We start from the raw sequence: 22,227 nt of genomic DNA, 5'->3' as shown, positions 1-22,227 counted from the left end.
GCTTATTCTTTTTGTCATTCTGTAAGGAAAACAAACCAAAAAATCACTCTCACAGGCAGGACCTTGTATGCCATGTTTCATCCCAGCCAGGAGATTGATAGGCAAGTTATAAACCCCTGAAATAGTGGTTTATAATGGAAATGCTGGCAGCCCTTTAACTATAGCAGCACAAGCAGTACAGCAATAAATACTGTGCTTCATCTGTAAACAGAAATTTAGGATGCAGTTTGCAGCCTTGACCTTCAGGCTCCAACTGTGTTTAGATCATTAAGATTCCATAAATACTGTAATTTACAGCCTTCTGAAGGAAGAATTTGTGTGCACAGTAAAGGACGTATTCTTCATGAAAAAATGATTGCTTCCTGTATACCCATTTGGACTCATATTCTCAACCTCAATCAAAGCACTTGACAAATTTGCTGAAGTTTTAGGCATCATTTTTAGCCTTGTGTTTGTCCTAATTCACAGCTCTCTGGATCTATACTGTGTTTTCTGTCCTAGAACTTGAATTAAAAAGAAAGGTGTTTTTTTCTTTATTGCAGGAGTGTTGCAACCTTCCTGTGCTTCTCCACTACAGGGGAACTGATACATCTTTTATATATCTTTTTTTTCTATAGCTTGCACACACATTCCCCTAGCTATAGTCTTTTACTGTATATAGGTCCTTAAAACAATAAATGCCTCGTTCCAGTCAATGTCATGGGGCAATATTTGGGCATAATTGATACATTTTGCATCTATAATGAGAAATAATATAATCAGACTTACTAGCAGAATTCAAATTGTTAATTTTTTAAATAATTGGATTAGGATATTTGACTAAATTTAAGTAATCATGATTGACATTGGCAGGTTGCTCAATGCAGTAGATGCTGTAGTTTTGATGCTCATTCCTCTTACCTGAACTTCCTGACATTGAACTGCAAATTTGACAACAGCACGTTCCCCATGATCTCTATTTCCAGCTGAGCTGGAAATACACAAGTACAGCTTTAATCAGGGTATTTTAGTCTTATCCAGAAATTTAGGCAGAATGAAAAATAATAGGTTGAGGAATATCCTGCTTTGCAAAAGTTACCCTGGGACTTGATTTGGGGTTAGGAGAAAATTGCTGAGTTTTGTTGTACCTGAAGTATTTCTTTGATTCCCAGTGGTAACCCTGGGTAGATTTTCTATTTTCAGAACAAATTTCTAGGCATAAAATAGGATTGCTGTTGGTATTTTTCATTTATTTCTCTTTGTTTCTCATAGCGTAATCACAATACTGATAATTATTTGGATTTATAATTTGCCATTATTTTAATGCAATAATCAGTAGAAATCTGTTTCTCACCTTTAGCCATTTCTTGCTTTCCACTCTTTCAATGTATACTTGTGTGGAATATTTTGTGTGTTTTCTGATGACCATATTTTGCTACTAAAAGTAATAATCATAGATTACACACCAGTGGCATCTACAAGGTAAATGTAAGAACAGAGGCTTTGTTACTTTGTGTGAAAAAAACCCACATTGAAGCATATTGTCCTCTCCATGAGATGTTCAGCCTCACCAGAGCAATAAAAAGATTCCATAAATATTGATCATATCATGCTTTTGCATGCTTTTCCCTCTAGAGCAATACTGACCAAAACACTGGCACCAGTATCAGGGATAGCAACACAGTGTGGATCTTCCTGGTGTTCAGAAATACTGAGTTCAAATCTTGTGTTTGCCTAGGCTCAGTGAGAGGGTTCTCTCTGTTTATTGTATATTTTGTTGTACTTCTTATATTTGCTGATTCCCAGAGCTTCTGCCACCTGTCAGCCTGATGTGTCTGCCAGGTCTGTGTGTGCACTCCTTAGGTACTCACAGGGAGCCTCCCCCTGTGCTGAAGGGCAGAGCTCTTCAGTGCACAATAATATTGAAAAAAATGAGATAACAAAGCAAACTTCATGGAGTATCAGGCATGGCCCACTCAGTGCAGGGAGATCTCCAGTCTCAGTGAAAGTGTCACATTTCGTAAGCTCCAGGTCTAACTTTCAGGTATGCTGTTGATACCAGATGAATCCAGTAGGAACCATGCAGAATTTCCTAGAATCCCCTGGGATGCTTCCCCAAAATTTTCAAACCTAAGAGAGTCATTAAAATCACAGCTTGTGCCCTCAGTATTTAAAATTAAAGCCAAAAAGAGGTGTACAAGGGCTCAGGCTGTCATTTCTGCTCCAGTTAGGTGCATTTGATTCTTAATAGACCCTTGCCTAAGGATCAGTTATGTCCTGATTGACAGTTCTTTCAACAGTTTTGTAAAAAAGTCAAAGTCAACATGTGTAAAATCTTTCTTTTAATTGTTTTATCTTAGCATGCCAAGTTTATCCTGTCCATTAAGGCTCTGTGCATCTGCCACCACTATTTATGGAATTTTTACAGGGATGGTTGTGCTTTGTCTAATAGATGTAATTGAGTGCATTGAGTAATAAGTAGGTCAAAAACAAGGATTTTGAAAGCAATCTGTGTCTTCAGCAAAGACCTCCAGCAGTTTTTATTGCTCATTTGTATCAGTTAAACTTCTTCCTTTTGCTTCTTTTCATCACAGATACCCAAGTGTGGCATTAACACTTCATTGGGCTAAAGAATTACAACAAATGGGTGCATTTTAATGCACTGAACAAAATACTGGCAGTAAGCAAAGATAGATTGTGCAGCCTGAATTTGACATAATGAAATGAAAGAACAGTCAAAAGGTGTTTTCAGTGCCATTCAAAAAAGGCGACTTGCATCGCTGCTGAACTCCTGCCACTCAAGTGTGTGTTGTTCACCAGAACAAATATTTTCCTTTCAGATTGAGATTTGTTATGTACATTCCTGACATGTGTATATTCCACAGGATTTACTTCTGCTTTGCTGGTAAACTGCAGCAGATTCTCAGGTTTCAAAATACACATGCCCTAAGACTCTAGTTTCCAGAGATATGTTTAGTAGGAAAATTAAAGAGCTTATTATATCTCCACGTGTAAACAATCTGCTCACTGGATTTACAGAGGATGAGCATTAAAGATGCAAATATCCTGCTAATCTTAAAGAGTAACGTGGGTAAACATGGAGTGCAATGTCACCTGCAAAATAAAACAAAACCCCAGCCCAGAGCTTCTACCCAAGACAGTAGTTCTGTCTCGTTGTATAAACTCTGGAGATTTCTTTTTTCATTTTGAATTCTCCATTTATGACTCCAAGTAGAAAACATTCCTGTCTCCTTTGTAGTAATATTTGAGATGTTTTTTGACTGACCTGAACCAAATGCATGGAGTATTTTTATTGTTCTGCTTTGTATTATGTGGAACAGAGAATGATTTGATACGGTGTCAATGATCCTTAGTGTGGGAAATACTGAAATAATTCATGTTTCGCTGGCAGCAGTAGATAATGTTCTGTCTCTATTATCTGCCATGTGCAATTTGTAAATACAATGCTAGAATTATGTTGGGGGAGAAGGAAAGGATGTAGAATAGTGTACCTCAGATTTTACCATTCAGTCAGAATAAATGAATTTCTGTCTTCCAACACAGCAATGATTTCCTACCTGACTTTTGACCCCCATATTTTGCATCTTTCAAAATTTGCAACTCCTTTTCTTCTATGATCTTTTTCATGGTTTATAAATGGAGTTGTGAACAGTGGCATTACTTGTTTCCCTAATCCTTCTCTGGTGTTCCTCAGTTCTGCAGTTGTTGCGCAGCTCCCTTCTCTCTGATAAGCATTTGTCCAAATGTATTTTTTACACCCAAAATGCCTTCCCATTTTCTTCTGCCTTATTCCTTTGAACTTTACAGTGTTTGAGCAGTGTGATTGTGGTCTCTGCAGTTGTAAGCACATTTATCCTAGCACACACCAGTAGCATTTACTAGGCTGATAATGCTCTTACAAATTCCTGCTATGGTTATTATTTTTCTCATGACTGATAACGATGCTGAATTATGCCCTTTCTTAATACTGAGGAGATGCAATAAAGTGAGTGATAGTCATACTCAAAACACCTGATCCATCTGAGTGGCAATTGAGATGTTTTTTTTTTCCTTTGGAGTCACTGATACATGTAATGGCCACGAATTAATGACTGTATTTGTTGTCTTGTAAATTTTTACTATTTAAAGAGCATTTGCTGCATAAATACTACTGAATTAGCCATCTGCAGAGCTGTAATTATGGCAGACTTTAAAGCTTATTTAAACAGGGAACATGAAAATCTTTTCATTACACCTGCAAAAGCAGAAAACCTCTGTAATCAGGGATTATGTCACGGCTTGAAAACAGATTTCTCACTTCCCTGATATGAAGGGAAACCTGGTTTTACATTTATTAATTTATTTTTCCTCGATGTACTTCCCATTAATTTTCTTCCATCTTTTTAATTAGGTTGATTTGTATACTTGCAGAGTTCTCTCTGTACAATACATCAGACCCATTATGTTTGTGATCCAGTAAATATTATATTGTAATTTAACCCAGCATTAGTTGTCCTGAAGACAAGACTGTGTCCAGGAAATAATATTCCTCATGCTTCCCTTGAATGTGCATAGTCTTGACCTTGCAAAAAAAAAAAAGGGGGTTGGGGAATTTTTTTTGTAAAATGCCATTTATTTTAATATGTGTCCTTACTGGATCTTTGAGCCCATTTCACAGCAGTTGTTGTGCTGACTGTAGAAGCCCTGGCACAGCTGTTCTGTGAGCTCAGTGCAGAGCTCTCATGCCAGCCTCCAGCAAGTCTTGTGGTTAGCATGCAACTCCACTCCATGTCCCTTGCTGGCAGATCTTGCTTGGTCTGCACTTATGGTGCTAAATAGGGCAAGAATATTTAGTTCCAGAAAAAAAAAAAAAATCTGCTGTGATCTCAGGAAGCTATACAAAGTATTAGATTCTGAATAATTTATTAAATCCGACAGAAACTTAATATTTTATACATTATTTTATATTTATTATAAACAGTAGGACTGGTAACATTTTTTAGATCCGAGAAATATCTGAATCCACATTTTTGATCATGACAGATAAGAACCACTCATATATGGTTGAAATATTAGCCAAGAACACTTCTTGACTGTAGTACAAAAATAAGTGGAATTCATTGGGAAAATAGTTAATATGCAATATTCCCCCACTAACATATTACCCAGGCAATAGAGCTTGGAAATGTGTTGATGAAATCATTAACAGGAAAATTACCTTAACTGGGACTTAAAAGAAGTGTTAATTTTGTGTGTGTACCTGCCACTGCAAGCAATAATGATATAACTTTAGCATTTCTTTAAAGATGTATTATGTATTATGACATACTTTTTTATCCCTCATTAACTCTTATGATAATGACCTGTGGAAATGGTCTCATGTCACGTGGCTCAGAGTTATTTAGGGTGATAAACCCAGTCAGGATCAGAGCTGGAGATCAAGGTCAAGCCAGTTCCTGCATTAAGCACTGGACGTTGGCTGCTGCTTTGTTTGGGAATGGGATTCCTCCTCAGGAAGAGGATGTTTTACATGATTTCTAAATAAAAAGCCCTATGAAGTCATCAGAACATCAGCTGTGAGCCATTTGGAAATAATTTTATTAATTCACTTCCCTCAAGTTCTTCAAAATAGTAGCACATCTGCTTTGAATTTGAGTGTTTCAGACTGAGACATCCTTAAAAGACAGATAGTTTCCTCCAAATCACTCACAGAAGCATATGTTTCTTTCACTTGAAAAGCAAGTGTAGCATAAATCATTCAAAGAACAACATGCTTACATTTGTTACCAGCAATGTAGCTACATTATTTGAATTTAACAAAGAATATTTCATACCAGTTGCTGCCAGCAAATAAGATTTTAAAATACAGTTGTATCAATTTTGTTCAATGCATCATCAGTCTTTTAAGTATAAATGTAAGTCCTTGTTCTGAGGAATGACAGAAAAAGTGCTGGTGGATTTTCAAGGAATTTTTACATCTCCATGGGGTATACATCATTCTCTTCAACTGCATACAGGGTTTGGAAGCTCTGTGGCAAAGTGGGTTCTGTGGCTTCTTCAGGAATTTCTACAGAAAGTTGCTTAATTAATTTCTGTGAAACCCTAGAGAAAATTATGCCTAATTAGAGGACTGTTCTTTAGTAGTGATAAATGGTGACTTGCAACTTCTGAAGAACAAAGGCATCCTATTTCTATCTTTTTATTTCACTTCTGTGGAGTCTTTCTGTACTGTTGAAGCTCTAGATTGGATTCTCCTTACCTACTGGTCTTGTTTACTCCAAAGCAAGAAATAAATCAGCTCCTAAACCCAGCAAATTTTCACCAAGAGCAAACCTGTGAGTGCATGGTAATGTTGATGTTAAGCACTGTTTTATTTCAGGCTGATTTTACTCAAACTCAGTCTTTAATCTAGTCAGGCTTCTTATCTCCATTATTTTTACTTTTAGGCTGTTCCAGAACATCAGTCCTCTTATGATCTGCTACTTGCCAGCTTCCATTTAATCATGGTTATTATATATTACACTAGACACTGTTTGCTATCAAAAGTCACAAAAATTAGGAAGTGATGTAATTATTGTTTATTTAACAAAAGTGAAAACGTTTGGCTACAGGTTGTCAAAGACTTAGTATTCCCTTTATTTCTCAGCCATTGCAGAACACTGTCCTATTATCAGAAAATCAAGCTTAGAATTGTTAGCTTTATGTCAGTCTTCTCTGTTGGCAGAAGACATTTAATTATCAAAAGAATAGTTTCCTTACACATTTCAGAGCAGAAATGAAAGTGAATGTTCTCTGTGAATGTTGAGTTTTGGTGATAAAAAAGTCCTCAAGCAACCTTTCTTGGATTCAATTCTGTAATAGACCTTTTGCTCTCTCTTTGGGATTCTGAATGCTCCTATATGTTCTTTGAAATCTGCTATTGGTGCACTCAAGGCCCTCACAAAGATTTAAAGTTGTCAAGGTGCATCAAGCTGAAACTTAGGCAAGAGTTAGGGTTAGGTTAGGCTTTAGTGATCCTTCAGTGAGAGATTAGTGTGTTTCATCCCTCACCTTTAAAAAGTACTGCAGTCAAAGAGAACTGTAGGGAAATGAAAGATAACGTGTCTTGTAACTCACTACTCTTCCAGTTTGGCTTCTCTTTTTCCCTTTGTTTATTTGGCAGGCAGTCAAGCCAAGCATTGAGACACTTCACAGAGCTGCCAAATCACAATTAATTTTTAAAGAAACCCTATTTAAAACTGACCTCTCAGAAATGTAGTCAAACCTGGAACAATTACCTCCTTGTGGTCCCATGTCCCAACAGGATTCTGTTCATGCCCACTTACCACAACCTCCATTTGCCATAATTGACTCAATTAGAGGTGTCCTAATGCCTGTCTTTTATGCAAGATAAATTTGTGTCTAGCAGGGAGAGAGTGTGTCTGGTTTGCCACTGTCTCATAACAATGCCTTTGAAATGCCTTTCAGTTGGTCAGACTTCATTTGGGTTTGATATCTCGATTACCTGCAGCTTATCAGCTGCTGATAACATGCAGATGCATCCCTTTCAGGCAGACACTCACCTCCGAGTGTTCATGGTTTTAAATACATCACTTTCTGCAATATAGATTGGTGGAACCATTTGCAGCCTGTAAGGAGAGCACTAAGGGAAGGCAGCTGATGGCTCTGAAAAAGGAGAGGATGTATAGGAAACAAAAGTTAGGAACAAGTAATTACAAACAGAGGATCCTTGAAAATGACATGTTGGGCTTGTGGGGACTTAGGGCAGTGAAGGAGTGGTGATATTTACAGCAGAGTTGGGTGCCACATCCCCATCTTCCCTGGCCCTGTGGGTGTTGTTCCATCCCATGGCCCCAGAGACTTCCAGCAGGGAATGAGCATTGTAGGAAAAAAAGGGGTTCCTCTGGATCAGCTCTAATGACACGTAATGACACTTCACCAGGGTATGTATCTCCTCCTGATAAAAGCTAATCTTACATGGCCAGCAGCAATAATTTTATCATTATAAACCTTCTGCCACAATGCTGCTGTGAAATAAAACAGGTAAGATAACAAAACTGCACGTGGGTGTCAAAAAGATTTAAAAAACGAGAGAGGAAAGGAGAACAGCCATTGGAGATCAAAAGATAAGGATCCCAGAGGAAGGAAGGAAACATTCTGCATGTTCACTGCAAAATTTTCTGAGGTGCAAATTTGTATAAATAAACCAGTATAAATCTTCTTGTGCTGTTTCCAGAGAAGATCTTGTGATATTTTTATGTCCTACAGTGAATAACCACTGTATGGAAGTCCCAACATGTAAATATTGTTATGAGAGTCCATTTACTTATTTACCAAAGTAATCATATTTTATGTCTTACAAACATGAATGAAAACAGACTCCTAAATGTAAGAAAAGTGCATTCAGAATTGAACAGGATCAGGAGAAAGGGAAATTCAGAGAATCCTTCTTCTGGTGTGCTTTTTTTTTCTTTTCTTTTTTTTCCCTGGAGTGTACAAGAAAAAACAAATCAGGGAATTACAAAATTGAGTTTGTGAGGATGCTGAAGTCATAACACATTGTGTTATAACTGGAACAGACAGAGGCTGCCCACAGCATTTATCTCTAAACAATTTTACTGTGATTCCGCCGAGAAAACCCGCACTCATTTCATGTGGGACACTAGACTTACCATCATGTCCTAATGATTTAATAATTACTTTTCAAAATCTCCAACGTGGGCTGTTAGATGGGAGTCTGTTTGTAAGTGCCTGAATAATTCATCTTGTGTTGTACATTACCTACAGACAAAATTTTCTTGTAAGCTAAAAAATCGTTTTTCGTGACAAGAGTAATGTGCTGATCTTGTTTCATCTTGTACTGTCCAGTTGCTCTAATATTGAAGTTGTGTTAAAGTCAATATATTTCTAGTGTGATCTGTCATTCAAAAATTTGTCAAATTCCTTCTGGTCTGGTGGGTGTGACAGTACCTCCTTATTTGTGGTTATGCAGAACAGCATTTAATGGCATTATGTTGATCAGGAATGCTTCTGTTCCTAGGCCTGCCAAGGATTTATAGAAGTTGTAGTAGAGGCTCTCTTTATAGTTTCTTTACTTTGCTAAGGCTGATTTTTATTTGTTTGTAGCCCTTTTATCTCTTTCAGTGCTACTGCCTGAAGTTATTAATTGGGTTTCCTACCTCAGTGTTCCACTTTTCAGGTCACTGGGATGTGTCATAGAAACAAGCCCATTGGGGTGAATGATGTGTGTTGTAATTTCATCAGCATCATCAATAATTTATTGCAGTTTTCTGTTTAGGAGTGTGTTTTTGTTTTGTGGGGGTCAGGCTGACTGTGTGAATTTTATTCATAAGATTAAATAGTTAAAGATGAAGGTAGATACTTAAGCAATTAGGTCAGAGGCTGAAATTGTTGTTTTAGAGGTGTAGGCTACAAAACCAATTTGTGTTGAGGAATGTTTAAGTAATTGAATTTCACAGTGTAAATTAAAGTCTCTTGCTATCATTCTGCATGTTGTGGGCACAGGGTGATACCTTGTGTCAATGAAATGGCTGGGGTTTGTTTTTCAGTCCGTGTGTAATCTTTAATGAAAACGCTGTTCTGACTTGTAAAGGCTTGGAAGTAATAAACTGAACTGACCATTTTTTTCATTTGATGAAGCTTCAACAGAGGTAAGAAGTGAACTTGTATAAATTGGCTCTCATGAACATGCATAAAGAGAGAAATCATTTTGTGCAACAAAGGGGTGGCATGGCTTGCCAAGCACAGATAAGTAATTGGAAAATGCAAGATCCCAGTGAGAACTCCTAGCAGAAAAGTTGAAAAAAACAGGTGCTGTATTATGTTACTTATTAGTATTTGCATGCATAAAAATATAAATGAGGTTCTGTTGTACTATGTAATCAGCTATTCTGCAGTCATATTACTGTTTCAGAAGTTAAGATATTATTTTAAAATTATGGCAGTAGACTGCTTGTCTCATTCATCAAACAACTAAGCTCTCATCAGACTGTAATTTGCCCTGCATTCAGGTGGGGTGAGATAGCAGTTCTTGTTTTTACTTGGATCACATGCCTGTGTATTTACTGTGGAATCACCAGTGATTCCAAAATCACAGCCGTAGATTTAAACTGTGTTAACACCCTTGCATCTCAGGCTAAACCATCTTTATTAGCTTGTGTGCCTTGTTTAGAGCCCATTTGATGATGGGACATGAGGTCTGCTCCTATTCACCACAAACATTGTCTCAGCAGTCCCAAATGTTCCAATGGCCAGACCATTCTCTCTTTAGAGTAATTTCTGGCACTCTGAGTCAGTGTTGCTCTGCTGATGGTTGCTGTCTTATGATGTTTTTATAAGCTGACCTAAAGGAATAGAGGCATCCTAACCGGGGTTAGGGCACCAGTATTGCAGGCATTTGGAGTAGAATTCCAGCTCAGTCAAACTCTCCCAGCCACCAGCAAACAGATCTCCCCTGAGGGTAGAAAGAAATGTGATTAGCACTGTCCTTGCTGTTGGAGGTGTTTGAGGGGCTGTGAGCTGCCTTCTTTCTCCCTGTGAACTCCAGGAACTATAGAGGAGAGTTCTTCAAAAGCCTGGTTCTGCTTGCACTGATCTCAGCAGGAGTCCCTGAACTGAGGGAGCAAACTCAATCCCTGCTTTGAAAAATGCAGTATTTCCCACAGCACAGCCTATCCTTAAAAACCGACCAACCAAGAATTTATCTGGCTCTCAACATACACAGTTTTCCTTTACTGTGTCACAGAGGCTGCTTTGGGACAGTCACCTTAGGGTGTGAGCTGCACCACAGACAGAACAGAGGCATCAACTCGAGCTAAGGGAGTTGTCCTGCAGCTGCTGCAGTGCAAGCTGAGGAAGCTGTGGCCACATCTGCCTGTTTCTGCCCTCTTGATGGGGCTTTCTGTCCCCACTGAGCTGTTCTTGCACATACTCCTAACCTGTTTCTGTCTAAATGGTCGATGGCAGTGATGGCCTATTGTTTAAACTGTCCTGCTGCTGCAGGGTTCAATTCCAACCCTTTCCCTTCTCTGTTTAGAGCTCCAATGCATTGCATTGCAGACCCCTTGAACTGTCTGGATGTATTGCTGTCAGGGGAGAAAAAACTCATCATTCCTTCTGCACACTGCTGGCTTTGGATGTACACCCAATATTGGGGGGTAAAAACATAGAGTGAAAGATTGCCTCGTGAGGACAGGAGTTATTTCATGTCTTTGAAAAAAATGACCTCTCTATTCTAATTCTAAACATTTTTTAAAGCTGGAAAACACAGCAAAAGATGGTGGGCGTTCTGTGGTGTCATTTACTGGTCTACTTTGTTACCTTTCCCCCAGGCAGAGTTGCACTTGGGTGATTCATAGAATAAGATGCACTTCTGTGTTCATCTGTCTTCTGTAAATAAACTTGGCAGTTTTATTACTAATTTGGAGCTGCCATTTGGCCTGTTCTGTCATGCCATTAGGTTACTAACAAAGTGTGGGAGCTGTCCTGTTTCTTGCTGGGTTCTCCACACAGCTTCTCCCCTGCCCTGAACACCTATCCTGTATTTAAGGAGAAGGTCCTGCACCAAATCACTGTAGCTCTCCTGTTTCAAATTTCATTCACTTCTGTTTGCAATCAAAGGAGCTCCTGGGTGGAGGTTTATGATGTTTATGTGCTCTTCTAATTAGTGTAATGATTACACCTGGTTTTGGATAACATTTATAGCCTGCTTCAAAGAGTCCCATTAAAATCACTGACTAGCTTTGAATTCTGAGCCTTCCCCACCTCATACAAATAACATTTCCAAGGGATCACACCATACTCTTGCATCTGTTTTTCTACAAACCATTAAAATTTTTTGCAGATATGACTGGGAAACACAGGTTTTGTTTCACAAGGGTTTAGCTGTGTGTGCTGTTTCTTTCCTCTAGTATGGGACATTAAAGATGGGTTACTCTTGTTCTGAAACCACAAAGAATTCTTGATGAAATAAAGTCTCTGCTGAAGGCAAGGAGAGTTTTACCATTGGCATCCATGCAGCTGGAAGTTCACCTCTGAAGAGTGAAATAAATAATGTGAGCAGATAGGAAAAACAAAAACAAAACCAAACCTGTGCTGAGGGTTCACAGCAGTAACCAAACTTTTTTAGAGGGGAATAAATGGAATTCATCTGAGAGACAAAATCCTTCATGAGGGGTGTGATAGGTGTAGGTTTATGCTTTTGAATAAAAGCTTGAATGGTCAGAGGGGAATGTGAGACTTCTTTGATGGATTTAGTAACTGCTCCAATCTAAGTACATGTAGTTCAGTGAATAAATTCAGTTTATAGAGGCATAATAAATATGCATTTGTCTCTCAATCTGCCATGGGTCAGCTTTACTGTGCATAAAATGTATCATCTGTAAGCTGTGGCTGATACTTGCAGGGTTTCTTGATGGCATCTGATGGATTATTTTTGAGTAAAAATCTTACCATTCTCTCCATTGTTCTCTTTCAGAAATATTCTTTACAGACTGGATGACAGGACCAGCCAGTTTTCAGTGCTGCTGGAGGCACTGGAGCACTGCAAACTACATCAGTCAAATGAGACCGTTCAGGCAGCTTTGTCAGAGGTGCTGAACAGCATCAATTCAGCTCAGGTTTACTTCAAAGCAGGACTTGATGTGTTTGAGACTGCCTTAGCTGGAAAGAAATGAGAGGATTCTCTGCATTCTAAGACATTTGTTTACAACTTTCTAAACAAAAGTTCAACTTGGACCAGAATTGCTCTGAGGATCAAACCTTTCTCAGCCTTTCCTTCAGCTGGCGCTTAAAGGTACTGCAACACATCGGTTAAGAAATGTAAAACAGTATTTTGCACTGTTCACAATATATTCCAAATGCCTGTTCCTGAATGTATAAAACCTAAAGAGAGGGAGTAACACTTCAGAGATGATTTTTTGGAAGGACATCTGCTGTATTTTTGTATGTAAAATATGTTTTTATGACTAAGAGCTCAATCATGCGAAGTACCGAGCACGTCCTGCAGTGTGCTGAAGCCCTGGTTCTGAGACACCCCAGATGTGCAGCTAGGGGAGATTTCCTCTGTCAGAAAAACATGACTCAAGTTTCTTAATGTTTTCAGCAAGCTCATCTTCTTCCTTACTCCATTCAGAGTAAGGAAGGATGTGGTGTTTCCTTGGGTATCCAGCACCAGAGTGGAAATGCGCAGAACACCTTTAAGGGTGCAATGCAACACCTTTACTCCTGTGGAACAATAAATACCTCAGTTCTGGCAATACAGATAAACTTCGATTCTTCCATTTCTGTATGAAAATAAAAAGTTGTTTTCTCTGATGTTTCTTGGAGAGGAAATTTTTGTGATGATTTCAAATGATTTGAAAAGTGTGAATTGGTAATTACACTTGCACAAAAATGCTTTGAATGTTTATGTTAAATGAAAGAACTGCCTAGTCTTTATAAGGCTGGAGGCCTTAAAAATTTTCACTGAACATTACCAAAAAATCCCACTTCAAGGTCTATAAACTTCCAGAGAGCTGTAAATAAAAGCAAGACCTCCAAGTCCTGGGAAAAGTTTTGGGATTCCATCACTCTTGGCCACACCATCCACTATTCCAGGCTGGATTGTTCCATCAGGCCTCACATCTAGGACCTGGGTCATTGTCAGAAAAGCACAAGGAAAACATCCATCCATTCCCCAGGAAGTCAAGTGTGGAGGCACGAGCTGGTGAAGCACATTGCAGAGCTAAAATGCAAATCTGCTTTTCCATTGGTAGAAGGCTCTAATCGCACCCTTGCCTGTTGACCAAAGTAATCTGTGTGTGAAAGGATCAAGAGGTTCAGTGTCCTCTGAGGGGATGCTATACCGATTTGAGAACTCCAGGTCTTAATAATATAAACAGTTGAAATTGTTAAGCCCTATTTGGGCTTCACAGTCTCAAATGATTCTAGGTTTAGAGCTTAAATAATTTTATATAGATACTTAGAATTTAAATATAATTTATTTGATGGAAATGTAAAATGTATTGTTATCCAGTTTGCCATGTAAACATTACAGGAACATTTCAGGTTGGAATAAAAATGGAAAAAGTGTCTGTATTAATGTTTAAAAATTGCCTTCAGGAAAATATCTGAGTGCGCAATTTGATAAAAATTTTTTAAAGTTCACATAGCAAGAAATGAGCTGTTTACAGATCTGGGTTTCTGTTTCCAAAGTCCTTACAAAGGGGTCTCTCCAAGCAATGGCCCAGGACTGGGTACACACAGCTGTGCTGTTGTTACATCTCTTCATGAGTTATGGTTGAGCAGAGGCAGAGCTGTGCAGTTGTACAGCAGCCTCTGCAGTGGGAATTTGTTCAGCACCAGTCAGTGGGACTGCTTGGACTCATCATTATCTCCTAGCTTTCCTTGGCATCTGATCAGCAAAAATTGATGATTATTCTTTTGCTAATGCTGGCACCAGTTCTGTTTAGTGCAGAGAGAATTTGACTTCTGGAGAGTAATGTTGTTTGTGATGTAGGTTCACCCCTTGTCTGCATTGTTTTTATTATTGTAAGATTGAAATGGTTGGAATATGCACATTTTAATTGTATGTTTTTTTTGGGGACTTGGGGATGTCCTGTGCATGTTACAGTTGAATTGTATTTGTGACAGGGACCACTCTTCTAACAGCTCATTAAGTGACATAATTTCTTTATAGAGTGCTGCCTCATTGTGGAGCCTTCCATGAGATTCAGTGATAAAGGGTCAGGTTAGGAGACCAAAAGAGAGATTAACACTTTTGTTAACTCTGCCAGGTGAATTTAATAACTGTTTCCTCAACCTTAGAATGTTCCACCACACCCACCTCTAATGCAACCAAAGTGTACTCAGCAAAATCAGTGAAATCTGGTGGAAGCAATATCTCTCATGGATGATTTCTCAACCCTGTAATTCCAAAATAAAATATTTATCTTGTTTTCTCACTAATGTCCTCCTGTAACCACTTCTAAACTAACAGACTTAAAGTACTCTGCTAGAAAAGCAGTGCTTTTGTAAATGTCTGTCTATTCTAGACACAATCAGATGTTCTTGTTGGTGAGATGAATCAGATGAGCTATTTAGGGACCTAAATGCATTGATTTCAATGTCATCTCACACTTGTAGATCTTTTGAAGGCTTTTATTTCAATGTTCAGATCTTATATATAAGTGAGTGCCCAATGATAATATTTGTACCATTAGAGCTTTGAAAAAAAAGCACTTTTGAGCAATATCCTTCCATTGATTTTTAAATCCTGCATATTGACTTCAAGGAATTTACAGCAAGTTAAGGTCCTAAGTATCTGGTGAGCTTCTAACATGGAGTTTTTGCCCAAACAGCTGTGGAACATCATCTAAAGGAAGGTGTTGGTAAATCATAGCAGCTTACCCAGATTGACTTCATTCCTGTGTTGTACTGGAATAAACAGAGCACCCTTAAAGGCAGAAATACATTTGCAAATTGCCCGAATGATACTAAAAATGTGTCAGTTTTTCAGCAGCATCAACTGCCAGAGACAGTATAACAAATGCATTGATTGCTCCTTAATCTAGAGTCATGCTCACAGTGACCAGAAAATCCCTGCAGCCTGCAATATTTGTATGTTGAGACAGATGATAATAAAAAGCCAATAAGGTTTTATTAGTATATATTTTAAAGAGTCCATAAAAAAGCTAAAGCACAATCAAGGCAGATGAATAAAAAGTACATGGGAGCTGGATTTTGAGTACTAACCTTAAAAAAGGCAGTGAATTGTTTTTATCATCCAAGAAAAATAGTAGCTGTGTGAATATGCAAGCACACAAATGCCTTATATCTTCAAAAGCTTGTGCAAATATTAATTTACTTGCGGTGATATGATACATCTAGAGAAACATAGATGTAAATAATTACGTGAGAAAATTAGCAAACTCTTTGCACTGCCTCCCTTCCCTTTTAGGAAAGTGTTTCAGTCTAGAGATGTGAAAGGAGGCACTGCAGGTGACCTCAGTTCTTGCAACAGTAGGAAGGGAAAGGTTAAATCTCAGGTGTTGCAGAAGGAACCACTGGAGGTCATTTATTCCATCCTTCCTGCACAAGCAGGGTCACCTAAAAACAGCCCCCCAGGAGGGGCTGTGCTCAGGTTACTGTTAAATGCCTTCCAGGGATGGAGATTCTTCAACCTCTCTGGACAATCTGTGCCACCCTCACAGAGAAAGTGTTTCATTATTCCACAGAAACAGTTCCTCCAATTTTATCCCTGTACTTCTGAGTTGTTAAATTATTGTAATTATTTTCATTGTAAACGTTCAAAAGGTAACCATCATTTCATCTAGAAAAACCTCTCAGACACCATCTCTAGGATTTCACAGGTGTAATATGTTGGGAAGTTTGTATAAGATTTGTCTTTCAAGCCATAAAGTATTTTTTTAAGCCATAGAAATGAATGTCTTTGTCTTTTGAGGTGTTTTGTACAGTCCCTGGTCCACAGTCACAGGATTTCTCTATACTTTAGGAGGTTGTCACCTCATCAGCACATATGTGGCTATAAATGCATTTACCCAGACTTTGGGGTCTCACTATGGCTTGTGTTGAGTGGAAAGGAAAGCAAGATAATTGTATGGCTCATTCTGGCTTTCAAAGCTGATAAATGCTGTAGAAGTGTCTGGTCTGTGTTCTCCAAGGAGCAGTTCAGATTTGTGATCAGTGGCAGTGATCTGTGGCACTCAGAAGTGGCACCTCTGTGTGGCCAAACCAGCTCAGTGTGGGAGGTGTTCTTTCCCTTTGCCACTCAGTAACATTTCAGCAGTGTCACACCAGTCCCAGAAGAGTGAGTGATAGGAAAAAAAATCTCATTTCAACATGCCTGGGACCTGAGTTTGGAAAGCAGTTAGCCTTGTACTATTAGTGTTCAAAACAAAGTAAGGGGTCGTGTTTTGGAGCTCTGAATCTACACAATTTGAGATAGGGTTTCCAGCAGCAAAAGTAAATGTCTCAAATATAGAATACAAACATACTTGTGGTCCATTGCATGTTATTATAATGTTAAAAATTACTTGGATAACAATACAGTGATAGTTTTGGGTGGCTTTAACCCTCTGGCTCTTTTTTCTCCCTCTAACACCATCCTCTCCAATCCCCTACATTCACCTTCTCACATCTTTTTTGCAATGTGATGATTTTTCCCATCACTCACCACCTTTTTCTCAGCCATTCCCACAGTTTTCTGTCTCCATTGTGCTTCCTTATCACTTCTTAAGCTCCCCTTTAATTTGCCAACCACCCCCCCAAGTTAATCCCCCTCTTTTCCCTCTCTGATCTCAGTCCTGCCTTTTGTTCCCCATTCAGTTCTCAACTCACCTCCCTCAAGTTTCAATTATTATTCCTGGAGCAGCTGACCATAATAAAGAGCTGAAAGTGGTGGAAAAGTCCTGCTCAGATCCGATGGATCAAGTGTAAGGAGACATCATCTGTTAAATTCAAAGTGTTCACTTCTGAGTACATGTAAGCAGCAGGTTTTCAGTTATAGCTTGACTGAATAGAAACAGAATTTTTTTCCTATCTTCTTTTTTCTCTAATGTCTGGACCAGGAAATTCCCTCAAAAGTAGCAGTGTAGAAAGGTGATAATCTTGAAAGTTTTGAAATAAACCTTTGAAGTTTATTTGAATCCAATTCTGAAGTTGGATGAATAAGAAATTCTAGACAAAGAATCAGAATTGGTACTACCTGTCTACGAAATAAAACAGGCAGTGTCTAAGCACAGAATTTCTCTGATCTTGCAGGAGCCATCCAGCATTCTCTCCATGTTGGCTAAATACCAAACTTGTGTGTGTAATTCTGCTGTCCTACAGTGTTTTACATTGTTAAGGATGGCAGGGACTAAAGGCACATGCACAAACCTGTACTTGAACATGCACATTTGAGCCTAGGAAGTGCCTAAGAATAATGAATACTCATTTGGGAAACAAAGGCTTTTAAAATATCTAAATTAGACTGCATGTTTACTTAAACTATGGTGCTGTTAAGCCTTTGTTTTCTCCTAATTATAATCCCACTGCTGCTGGTTATTTCTACTCTTGCTCATACAGACTTGTCATAACTGGAGAAAATGTACACCTGCATAGATTTGCAAAAGAGATTATGTTGCACCTCAGCCTTACTGACCTTACTGGACTGTTTTTTCCAACAGGGTTGACTTTACCATAATCACTTGCCAGGGTACTATTCCACAGAACCAAGGTCAGCAGAATTTGGCCACTATTCATGGAATTTCCCACAAGGTTTAGTATCAAAAGATCAAGTATTTCAGTTTAATCTATTTCGTTTAATCTCTCAATATAGATTATTACAGGCAAGAATGTATTTCTTTTTTTTTTTTAATTGGGAGGAGTCTCTTGGTAAACGTTAAGTAAGCCCACAGGGCAGAATATGAATGTGTTTGTACAAGTGATATCATCTAAAATTAACTTTATACCTATTATTTATGTTGGATTAATGGAGACATACTTTTATAAATTTCACAGGTTGGGATTAATACAAGGGCTTAATTTAAGAAATTTAATCAGAATAAAGGTGTGGAACAACAGTTTTGCTGTGTAAATGTATTGTATGCTTCCTTATCTGCCTAATCCATTTGGTTAAAAAAAAAAATAGGGTTTTATCTAAGCTGCTTCTCTTTGATTTATTTTCCAGCAAGCCTTTGAAAATGAAGTCTTGGTCTTTCTTTTAAATGTGTGCTGCCTTTAACGTTTATGGAACACTTCTCAAGTGTTCAGACAGTGTAACACCACCTCATCTGATCAACCCTGGATTATTTGATAGCGTTGAGTGGAATTTCAAAGCACGTTCTTTGGAAGAAGGTCCTTTCCTGACTGGTACTATATATGCTATTATATACTAGAGTGGCTGCCTTTACCATGCAGAGCTGTAGGTGTGCACTGTGATGCTTTGAGGCACTAATTGAAGGGAATTTTTTAATTTTCTGCCATTGATGCTGTGCTCCCCTGACCGTGCTGGTGACAGAGCACTGCAATACCCAGTGCTCTTAGCACAGGAACGTGGCACGTTGAGGGTTTGTCTCAGCTCTCAGTGTATTTCCAGTTTTTAATTAGTGTCCCTTGTAGCCCCACTTTGCTTTTGTGTAGCTCGGTCCTGATACCAGTGTGAGTAACCCCAAGAAGAGGTGGACAGGTCTGACTTTTTGGTGAACTTGCTACAGAAACTGCTGATGCCCCTATCCTTAAAAAGGTAAATAAAATACTTCCCAAACATTTGGTGTTTTCAGCCTGTACACTGAGGATTCTGAAATAGTTTTGGATACTGCTTGTTTTTTTTTGGTGCAGTCTCATTTCACGTTCTCAGCAGCTGAAACATCGTATAGTGTTTGAATCCACTAGAGGGGAAATAAGAAGATCCTTAATATTTTATACTTAGAGCAAATAAGATGAACACAAATTCCCTGTGTTTTCCATTTGCAGTTTACATGAGTTAATATGCAACATACTCTTATCACACATGCTGTGATTTGGTATTCTGAGACAAATAGAAAATGAATGTGATTCCCTATCCAGAGGAACGATATTGAATTCAGCAAATGTTTCACATTCAAGCATCTTCACTGCTGTGTGAGCAAGCACAAGTTAAGACACTTGAAACAGATACTCTTGGGGGTTTTAGCAAGGTGTGGAAAATAATATTCTTCTGTATAAGGGCAGATTTTAGCATTGCATTCATAGCCAGGTGTGTGCTGATGTATTGTGAGTCCTCATTGCTGTACCTGTGAGATTAATGCTCAGGTGCTGTTATCAGTGTCCGTGCTGGTCTCAACACAAACTGGGTTTTTTTTAGTCAGTAGCACCTTGCAGAGTTTACCTACTCAGATGGAATATTCAAGTATTCCTGCCTTCTGGATGCAAAAGAGCAGCTGTCAAGTTGTGTTACCTTTATCAAGCCTTGACACTGAATTTGAGATGCCTGAGTGACGACTCTGTCATTTCATCTACTTCTACATTTTCACATAGTAAAATCACGTTGCCAAAAATGATAGCTAGTCAATGCAGAATATTAAGTAAGTACTTTTTTTTTTGACCATGAAATAATAGAAACTTGATGCAGTGATTTCTGAAAACCAATAAATAGCATGTTCTGTGGAAATGTGTGATGAAAGGTTGATTTTTATAACACTTTATAGAATGTTGAGTCTGAATAAAACAGCTTATTTGCAAAATTAGTTTACTTTGTATCAATTTGTGTTTTTATGACATAGTGCAATAAAAAGAGAATGTTGGCCATTGATGTAAGTAGATTCTACATACTTTGATTAAGAAGAACATTTTATTTGCTTGTGCTCTGAATATGATTTTTGGAGTTTGTGAGAGTGTTTGTACAGAAGGCACTGTGGGCTGGAATTCAGTAAGAGGCATTTTGTGAAAGCAGAGTGAGTTAGACAATGTCTTTTTGCATAGTTCTACTGTTACTAGAAATTAAACTAGACTATGAAGATGTGTATAATGTACATTGCATTGAATGGCTTAGAATTATATTCATTTGCTTTTTTTGTTTGCTTTTCTTTCTTATTTGTAATTGGTTCTGCCAGTAAGCTGTAGCATATGCCTCTCAAGCTGCTGATGCAGTAATGGAGATCCCAGGGCATTAAAGCATAATGGGAAGAAAGAAAAAGGCAAGGAAGGAAAAAAAAATAGCTAGACAGAACCTCAGAATCTGGGATGGGATAATTTACTGACAGGTAAACTTTGAATTATCCACACTTTTAGGTGCTGGTATATAGAAAGGCCAGATATTCAGGTAATGGGTCTTTCAGGTGGGAAGAAATTGTTCCTGTATTTTTTTTGAGAACATAGATTTTGGAAACCAGTCAGAGACTTTGGATCAAACTCACAGTATTCAGGGTAAGACTTCTAAAATATAGAAAGGAAAGCTGCTGAACAGCTTCAGTGTTATCTGAAGAAGGAAACCACTCTGTTCTGAAAATCTTGATTATACGTAATATTCAGATTATATGAAATTGAGATGATCAGGCTTTTTTCCTGGAGTTCAGAGGTCTAGAAATTATAAAGTGGATTCTAGCTCATGAAAATATGAATTCCATTTTTTGCTTATAGTATAGAGGCTTTTGTGTGCCTAAAATGCACTTGAGAGATGTAATGAAATAGTGCCATTGTAAAAGAATGTGTATTTCCAAATTTTATTTCCAATTTGTGAAGCATTAGGGTTTTGGTTTTGAAACTGCTTTCCTGTTCACCATATGGAAAGGAAAAATAAAAGGAATACCTTGTTAATATGGCTAGATAGTTATCCTCATTTGATAAATTAACTCCCCACCAAGTGCAGCTCTGACTGGAATATCTCATGTAATGCTAAAGACTAATTTGTGAAAAATATTCCTTCAGGATATGTTTTCTTTAAGCCATGTAGACCTGTGCCATGAAAATAAAAGCCACCAATTTTAGGTATCTCCCTGATTTTCAGTTCCTGCTGATAGATCTGTGGAAGTCAATACTAATGAAAAACGGCATTGAAACAAAATGGTTTTTGCCTGGGTACCAATATCTTTCTCTGTGGCTCTGATTAGGAGATCAGACCATTATCCTCTCTCACCAAGGACCTATCTGAGCAGAAATTAAAAAAAAAACAAACTATATTTAACACATAAGCATTCCAAGTAGTCAAGCTTGGTATAGAACGGAGAATTTCTCAAGAGAATGGAGCTATATGTATCCAATCTTCTTCACTGATTTCTTTAACCTTGAGATTGCCATGGCATTAGGAAATGTATTTCTCATCCAGTCACAGCACAGAGATCCATGTGGGATTCAGGTATGTAGGACCATGTAATTATGAAAGCATTTGCTTTTTACATGAACTGCAGGTTTGGTAACCACGAGAGTGGAGTAATGAATAATTTGATGCTGTCACAGTGAAATGTTTCTGTACCTGGCTGATGAGCACGAAGGGAGCAGAAACAGGTTCTGGCCAGGCTCTGGTGGGATCAGCAGTGGGTTGGAGGTGCCAGAAGTGGGAGGGCAATGGGAGAGGCAGTGTTGGTAGGGCAGTTCTGATGCACTGGAGGGTACAGGATGGAGCACTGGCTCTGGTTCTCTCCCAGACAACTCTGGTGCCAATATCAAAAAGTCAAAACGAGTGAAAAAAGCTTTTGATTTGATAGTGTAAACCTGTGGAGATCATTACATAACACACAGGGAGAAACTTAGGTTTAACAACTGGTCTCA

At 38.3% G+C, this 22,227-nt stretch overlaps 1 protein-coding gene across 1 annotated transcript in view; it reads left to right on the top strand.

Moving 5' to 3' along the window:
- Nucleotides 1-21,347, top strand: part of NAALADL2 (N-acetylated alpha-linked acidic dipeptidase like 2) — a 406,939-nt gene extending 385,592 nt beyond the window's left edge. Inside the window, exon 16 of the mRNA XM_071438045.1 lies at nt 12,476-21,347. Coding sequence (XP_071294146.1) covers nt 12,476-12,674 — 199 coding nt within the window. The 3' untranslated portion in view covers nt 12,675-21,347. The remainder of the gene's footprint in view (nt 1-12,475) is intronic.
- The last annotated feature ends 880 nt before the right edge of the window (nt 21,348-22,227 follow it).

The sequence above is a fragment of the Agelaius tricolor genome, unplaced genomic scaffold, assembly GCF_023055355.1.
Source record: "Agelaius tricolor isolate 1412-34295 unplaced genomic scaffold, bAgeTri1.0.p SCAF_12, whole genome shotgun sequence".
Classification (NCBI taxonomy): Eukaryota; Metazoa; Chordata; class Aves; order Passeriformes; family Icteridae; genus Agelaius; species Agelaius tricolor.
The sequence above is the reverse complement of the archived record's forward strand: the minus strand, read 5'-3'. Positions and strand labels throughout refer to the sequence as shown.